At 37.4% G+C, this 8,360-nt stretch overlaps 1 protein-coding gene across 1 annotated transcript; it reads left to right on the top strand.

Annotated features, from left to right (window-relative positions):
• Positions 1–121: 121 nt before the first annotated feature.
• Positions 122–6,826, top strand: cirsr (corepressor of RBPJ and splicing regulator). Its single transcript, XM_033614919.2, has 10 exons — positions 122–310; positions 1,855–1,949; positions 2,187–2,260; positions 2,394–2,407; positions 2,537–2,589; positions 2,689–2,737; positions 3,782–3,902; positions 4,723–4,829; positions 5,149–5,234; positions 5,650–6,826. The coding sequence occupies exons 1-10, from the start codon at positions 239–241 to the stop codon at positions 6,353–6,355; spliced, it is 1,377 nt and encodes a 458-aa protein (XP_033470810.1). The 5' UTR covers positions 122–238; the 3' UTR covers positions 6,356–6,826.
• Positions 6,827–8,360: the final 1,534 nt, after the last annotated feature.

Genomic DNA, 8,360 nt, shown 5'->3' with positions numbered 1-8,360 from the left:
CTATATTTCAATCTACACACACTGGTGTAACGTGGTAGTTTTAGCATAAAGATTTCACCATGCGTATTTTTATTATAAAGCGCAACTGACTTCAACACTTTAACACCAACCTGGAACTATCTTCACGCACAGAGATTTGTTTACATGCGGAGGAATCTCCGCTAGCGACCCTGTTAAGCCTGATTTAGCCACAATAAACGCTACGTTTTCCACCTAATTGACCTAATAGGTGTCAGCCATGGGGAAGTCGTTTGCGAATTTCATGTGTAAGAAGGATTTCCACCCTGCCTCGAAGTCAAATATCAAAAAGGTGAGTGGAAGCTACAGTTAGCGGTACCGTTTGAAACTAACGTAGATTAGCCTGCTAGCTTGCTACTTAGCAGGAGCTAACATTAGCCTGTTGGATAATTACCTGAAAGAACATGTTTACCGCAGAGTCGTTTTTCTGTTTGTATCCACGACCAACCGTTTAAGATGGCTACTGTACTTTGTTCGTTCGCGCTGTTAAGATTATAAACGTAATTTTGACGTTGTAACTTCAGTTAAGCTAACGGACACGGCTAACCTTAAGTTATAACGTTAATTTGGGATGCTTTAGCTCACTGTGCTGTTATGGTCTGTGGAAGGAGAGTTAAAGTTATTATAATGAGCATGTTTTTTCATTTCAATTTCAGTATTTCAAAACTAAAGCTGTCCAGATAAGGCCATATGTTGTATCAACGTCACACAGATGCTCATTTAAAATGTGAATGAGAAATCGTCCTCCGTGAGTTTGGCTGCAAAACATTAAAGCAGTATTAATACAAATGACTCTGTGACTTAATATGTTTGTAATGCATTTAATAAACAATACGTACAGTTATGGTTTTATGTCTATATGTAGCCTAACTAGTAGTCTCTGCCCTGTGTATTGGTATTGAGCGCCCTCTGGTGTATATCCAAGTTGACATTATTTATACACCTTTCAACTTACACCTAATAAATTTAATATGTATTGTGTGCCTTACTCATAAATTTCCTTTAGCCCTGTAACTACCAATGATTTCTCTGTATTGGTGAAAGTGTCTGCCCCCCCCCCCCCCCCCCCTTTTATTAATTGTTGGTCACAAAATACAGAAAATGGTGTAAAATGCCTTACACAATTGCCATGAGCCCAAGTTAATGTCTTTGGATCGCCTAACAGTGGGACACCACCTGAAGTGTAAGGTCTGGTGCTGTTCCCTAGACAATGAATAGAAGACTAATTTCTGTGGACCCACAGAATGTTCGTTTCTTTTTTATACCCAAATGAGCTTTATTGCATTGAAGTGTGTTAAGGTCTGACACAAAATGTACCCATATACTCAGAGCCTTCCCCTGGATGCTTTCAGTGTCATCTATGATATCTTTTCCAATCATTGTCTATGGAGCAGGTCTAGACCTTTCTCGATGACATCACAAATTTAGCACTCTAGTTTTTGAATTTGAGAGAAAGTTGCTCATGTTTACTAATATTTTTTGACTTTCTTCATATGAATAACATGGATACATTTTGAAATATGGACCAAAATGCCATTACTACTTTAGCAGTAAATATTTAAAAGAGCAAAACATTTGATTCTCAAAAGTGTGTGCAATTTTCAGCCAATCAACTCGTAAATTATTCAGTTAATTGACTAATTTTCTCCCTTCTAATGCTCTGTCAGGGGCCAGTAATTACATAAAGTGCATAAAAATTGAACTTCTATTTAGTGAAATTACTTACTTAAGTGTTTGTGTGTCAGGCAAGTGAGCTGACACAAATACGTTTTTTAAAATGTATAAAGAACTAGAGAGAATTTGTTCAGTAATCCTTCTTTTCCCTTTATTTTACAGGTATGGATAGCAGAACAGAAACTGACCTTCGAGAAGAAGAAGCAAGAAGAACTTATGCAGGCGTACATGAAAGAGCAGGATTCTTACAACAACAGGTTAGATACATTTAGAAGTGATATTTTGTACCTCCTTGAAAGCTGCTCTTTTAATATCAGATTTATTTTACACATACAGAGGTTTACTTTCTTGATAAATAAATAGTATGCAGATGTTTCAGGCTCAGAAAACTGAACTTTAGCTACATTTTCTAAATACCTCCTCCAGATTCACATCGTGTACATGTTTATAATCACCACGTCAAAGAAACAAACATGTTGTTTTCTCACCTCTAGGTTGTTGATGGGGGATGATCGCGTTAAAAATGGCCTAAATTTCATGTACGAGGCTCCACCTGGAGCATCCAAAGGTAAATGATCACTTGAGCAGCTCTGATCTGTACTAAATATTATGCTTAGTTTCGAACATCTGATTCTTAATAAAATTATACTTAACATTTTAATACTTGTTTTTTCCCAACATAATTGTCATCTGTCCTGAAGAGGAAACAAAAGAGGTAATGTAAAGAAAATTATGAACCTATACAATTGTATGATATGTGTATGTGTTCTGCATGTCGACTGCATTTATTACTAGAAAAGTTAACATACTAAAATCCATAACAAAAATGTATCTGTTTTTTCAGGAGGGGGAAGACGAGTACAAATTTGAGTGGCAGAAGGTGGCTCCTCGAGAGAAGTAAGTAGCTGAATTTTATATGCAATAAAATTTACTCTGCATATTGTCCAGCTCTCCTCCAGGATTTGCACTCTTTTTAATCCTCATTTTCTCATGTAGGTATGCCAAGGATGACATGAACATTAGAGATCAGCCATTTGGAATCCAGGTGTGTGATGATTTTTATTTATTTGAAACATACAGACTGCACCAGTGATCCCCCAACAGGAGATTAAATCTAAGGGGGTCACAAGTTGATTAAAAGATTAAGAAACAATATGAGACATATGTCTGTTTTTGCTTTTTTTATTGGGAAATAGTGACTACTTATATCTTCTTGGGAAGATGCAAATTCTATAATGAAACAGTCTGAAAAGGAAAAGTCACACTCTGTCGACAGTAAAGTCACAGCCTTTGACAAAGGGGCCGCATGTAGACCTTGATTTGTTTTTAGGGGTCAGATGCTAAATATGATTGGATACTAGAGTCTAATGCCATTACAGCTCTGTTCTGCGTCCCTCAGTTGCTTTTGGCAATGCTCTTAGCAGATCTGGTAGGTTTTGTAAAGAACTAGACATCTAATACTAATGAGATGGAAGTTACCAACACCGCCTTCCCACACTTTGTGGATAAAAGAAATTCCCAGACATCAACAGCTTAAAAAAATGTGATATACATTGAAAGGCTTTTCCAGGAATTTAAAAAAGATGTGGAAGCCTATTCAGGACAAATGATATTCCCATTTATCTCTGAAGGAAGATCCCATTTAATCTGTCTGCTAATTATCTATAATATCTTTTATTTTTACCTTAAAGGTGAGGTTGTTATGTTTACTTTAATATGTGAAATATGATCAAGCTGGCTGTTGTTGTGTTTTCTGTGTAATATTGTATCCTGTGGTTATTTCTACTGCACTACTATAACATGATGCTGTCACCCACAAGGGCTTAAAATTTTGTAAAAAATCAATGAACAGAGTTCAAAAAGCTAAAAAGATTGGGAACTACTATATTATTAAATATGCCATGTATGCTTTAATGTACATTACAAAGTTTCAAAAAGTAAATCAGAGTTTGTCATGAATTTAACACATTAATGGAATAAATGTTGCCATATAGCTAAGTGTTGCTTGGTACAAAAACAAGTTGAGTTTAAATAATTATACATACATCTCCACAATTTGCACTAATGCCTGTTGTTGTTAACTTCCCAGGTGCGCAACGTGCGATGCATCAAATGTCACAAATGGGGCCATGTGAACACAGACCGAGAGTGTCCTCTCTATGGGCTGTCGGGTATCAATGCCAGCTCTGTGGCATCAGAGGAGGCAGCAGGTAGAGTACATAGCATACAATAATTATCTAAAACAGACATTTTAAACACCTTCCCCTGCAGCTTCTTTGTTTATCGATGTAATTAGATTTTAATTTGATATGTGTGTAAACAAAGCACCATTTTGACTTACAGATTTTATTTTGTTGCTGTTGAATTAAACAGGAGTAATTAATTAATTGAAATAAGCATACAAGCAAGCATTATGAAAATAAGATAGAAATAAGTGATTCTCCATTATCAGTGCATGACTAAAAATAAGTAAGTACGTTTTACCCGTTGAAATCTATATTTATGTTAAACATGATTGTTGTTCGTTATGCGATAGAACAAAAAACAGTAGAGTAATTGTACAAAAGAACAAGGAGCCAGAATATCCGTGCCGCTGGATATTTGTGGCGAGTGTGTTCGCCTCAGTCAGACTTTGCAGCAGGTACACCTACTGTATCTTTCCTCTCGGGTTTCAGCTGGAGCTCCCAGTCTCGAGCTGATTCTGACTTCTGCAATCAGTGAGTTGAGTAGTAAAGTAATAATGTTTACCCTGGGAGAGTCCAGTCTGCGCATGGTGTTGATGGTGGAGTGCTGTAATGGTCCCCCTCCTGTGCCGGGAGGAAAAAAATGTAATTATTGTGTATTCTGATTCCCCTAACTGCTGCTTTGGCAGAGAATGATATTGTATGATTTGCTCAGCCGGAAGTGGAGTGAGTTGATTTGATGTCCCATTCTGTTAACAAAGCCACCCCTGAAATTCCCACTGTGGAGATAGTGGTTGGCATGGGTTTGACATCAATGGAACTCTGAGGCTGTGATTTGTGCTAACAGGTCCGTCGATGCACCCCTCGGAGTTAATGGCGGAGATGCGAAACAGTGGGTTTGCCCTGAAAAAATGTGTCCTTGGTAGGAATGCTACTGTTTGTGATCCATCGCAGGTAATTGTCTGTCTCGCACTCCCGTCTTTGCACACATAGGACGATATATGAACACACACACACACACACACACACACCCTTCAGTGAGAAAAGACTAAATATATCTTTGTATAGCATATATAAATGATGCACAGGGGCAAGTTTTTGTGGCAGCTCAACTCAAGTGAACAGATTTGATAAAATAAATAATATCATTGCTTTACGGTGTTCACCTATTCAAATATAGATTTCCTTAAATTTGCCTTTTGAGAGTCGTATTTATCTGCACATTATCGTTCTGATTTAAATGCCAGTTTCAACGTGCTGTGTGCTTTTACAGGAATTTGTTGCCAGTGATAAAGAGGAAGATCCCGAGGTGGAATTTCTTAAGTCATTAACGACTAAGCAGAAACAGAAGCTCCTCAGGTACAAAATGTTGCACAATTTACAAATCTTAATCTTAATAAATGAAAGCTTTAAGGAGCAGACCAACATTTGTATTGTTTTTGTAACACTGAATATTTTAAACCTCGTATTGATACAGTAACATGAGGGAAGTCTGGATAAATTATCTGATGAATTACAAGGTTATTGTGATGTTTTCTTATGCATGTATTTCAAATTTAAAAACAAAAACTTGTGCATTTTAGTTTAGTTTTTTAAATCCAATCATTCCAATGCTTTCCTTTTTGATGGTGTTTTGCATGTACCTTAAACATCAGCTAAAGGCACTCTCATTAAACTTTAATGTGATTTATAGACTTTATTATGTTGATATTATAAGTTTATCTGCTTCTGTGTTTGAGAATTTTAATTGAATGTTTGTGTTCCTGTTTTACAGAAAGCTCGATCGCCTGGAAAAGCAGAAGGCCAAGAAAAAGAAGAGCAAAAAGCAGAAGAAGAAGAGCAAAAGAAAGCACAAGAAAAAGCATGAAAGTAGTGACAGCTCGAGTGACTCCTCCAGCAGCAGCAGCAGTAGCAGTAGCAATAGTGGCTCCGATTCAGACAGCCGTGGCAAGTTCAAGAGCCAAAAGAAGAACAAGAAAAAAGATTCCTGTCGGGATAACAGTTCTAAGAGCGAGCGCAGAGTCAAGAGTCAGAAAAAGGCCTCCTCTCACAGAAGCAGGTCACCGAGCCCTCACACTGGACAGAAGCGGCCTGAAGAGGAGTCCGGAGATTATAGACAAACAAGGACGGAGAGGGGAAGGAGCAGGAGTCGAAATCACAGCCCGGCGAACAAGATCAAGCCGGAGGGAGGTCAAGAGAGAAAGAGACACAACAGCAGGGACAGGCAGAGACCTAGCAGCTCCAAGTCTGGCTTGGACAGAAGTAGGAGCCGCGAGAGAGGCAGGGAGGACAGAGGTAAAGATGGGCGTCACAGTAGAGATGGTGAGAGGAACAGAAGTAGCACAGATGGAAGGAGAGGCAGAACAGCAGATGGGAGGAGCAGAAGCAGGGAAAGGAGGAAAGAAAGGGAGGGCAGGGGAAGAAGTAGGAGTAGAGAGAGAAGAGAGAGGAGCCAAGACAGAGCCAAAAGAAAGCACTGACTGTTTTCTGTTGTATCTTACAATATTGGGCAAAACGTGTTGAATGTTTTCATTTTTTTTTTTTTTTGAAATGACTGTTAAATAGTATTCATAATTATCACACTGTCCCTCTACTTAACATCGCAGATATGTCCAGTAGTAGCCCTTTTTGTCCAGTAGAGGGACGCAGTGCACAGATAATGTGGAGCCGCAGCTCGTTGCACCCTTGTGTTGTCTTCTGTATAAAAGGCTCTAAATTAATTGATTACCATTGGATGCAATTTGTAGCTATGATCCGCTGATGAGAAAATATTGGAGTCATTTTAATGGTCAGTTGGCCGCTAGAAAGATTATTCCTGTTGCTGCAGGGTTTTTTTTTTCTTTTTTGCTTTCATTAATGTGTCGACATTGTAAGATGTGATGATGAGACGGCTGTTGATTCTCACAAAAAAATGAGTATTTAATTTCTGATTAAATTTTTAATCATCTCGATTTCACGCGTTTGTTTTGCGATGGATGGCGTCAAAACTTGGATAAGAGTGATTTGTCTGTTGATTGATTACCGCTTGTATATCTTCTCATTGACTACTAAATTATCTTAAAGCGCGGAGCACCTGACAGCAAATTATTACTGTTACCTTTTTAAAATAATAATAATGATTTTGAATATTTCAGGCCGGTTTCCCTGAATCACATGACACAATGTGTGTTATCTCAAAAGCTGTGAAATGCGTCCTGCTGGGTTTTTGCGGGCGTCAAACAAAACAAATATGATTTCTGTCCAAATATGCAGCGTGTAAATACAGCCATACTGGAAACGCAACAAAATCTGCTATGGTTTTTATTAATGCATGCCAATATTTTATATTTTAATATGTAGAAAAATTGTGTGAAAGTTAAATAATTGTTTTATTATCTAATTTGGACATGTCTTTTTTTCCTGTTTTAACATTAAATTTTAGACGTAAAAATTATTTTAAAAATGTATTTGACAGTCTTCAAAATGTAGGAAAAGCAATTTTGATATAATTTAAATTTAAATAAATAAATAAATGTAACTCAAAAACAAATTTAATTAGACTCCAAAATGTGGCGTCTAAATGCCTAAATTTCCACATTTTTTTACTTCACTGTTGCTTCCAGTTTTTTATATTTGATGAAATTCAAATTGGCTGTCTAATTTGGTAGTTTTCACTATCTGGCCGTTTTCTCGAAGCCGCTGTTGCACAAAAGGAAATGAAAATAATTTCCCTCTATTGCCTTCTGGTCAATTTAACATCCTCTTCAAAAAAAAAAAAAAAAGAGGGTGTCTAGATGAGATGCTTTTCCCTGACGTATTCCCAGTCCTGGACTCACGCTGTAATTATTCCCCGGCTTTTTCTTTGAGAGTCGGACGCTGCACTGGGTAAGCACAAAGAAGTCAGAGAGCATCCTTGAACCCTTTCAATACGGGGCCACTGATATTCAAATAACATGCAGACACCATTTGACTGCGCTGAGCAAAGAGCATTTCAAATTCAAACATTTGCATGTGACTCTTTGCCCCTTTTCTTTTTCTAAAGTTTAAAAAACTGTTCCCATAACATCTCTGTGGCTTCTGGCAAAGAGAAAGACGCCACATCCTTATTCTCGGGCCATGGATTGGTATGCAAATGAAAGCAGTTAATTTGGACAATTAGAATAAATATTCAGGGACCTTTGTCGTCAAACCCCCTTGGAAACCCCCCGATAAAGTGAAACTGAACAAAAGATGTCTCGGAGATTAATTAGATATTTGATAAGACACGAATCCCTAATCGCAAATACAAGACACATGGGGCTGCGATGTGCTCCAAGTCATAATTAATACCATTTAACAAGATTTTCATTTGGGCATGAAATGTTTTTTTCCGGGGCATTAAACATTGATTTATTCCATAGGGGGAAATAGTGAAAGTCGAGGTATTATAGGTGAGTTTAAGAAAAAATAGCCTCATGCTCTCAAATAAATTCCTAAATTAATTTAACAAATAAAATTAGACAGAAA

This window comes from Epinephelus lanceolatus, chromosome 14, assembly GCF_041903045.1.
Source record: "Epinephelus lanceolatus isolate andai-2023 chromosome 14, ASM4190304v1, whole genome shotgun sequence".
Lineage (NCBI taxonomy): Eukaryota > Metazoa > Chordata > Actinopteri > Perciformes > Serranidae > Epinephelus > Epinephelus lanceolatus.
The sequence above is the reverse complement of the archived record's forward strand: the minus strand, read 5'-3'. Positions and strand labels throughout refer to the sequence as shown.

Coding starts and splice junctions, on each gene's coding strand:
- cirsr (XM_033614919.2), top strand. CDS start 239: ATGGGGAAGTCGTTTGCGAATTTCATGTGTAAGAAGGATTTCCACCCT. Junction 2,590..2,688: donor AAGGTGGCTCCTCGAGAGAA/GTAAGTAGCTGA, acceptor TTTCTCATGTAG/GTATGCCAAGGATGACATGA. Junction 3,903..4,722: donor GGCATCAGAGGAGGCAGCAG/GTAGAGTACATA, acceptor TTGTGCTAACAG/GTCCGTCGATGCACCCCTCG.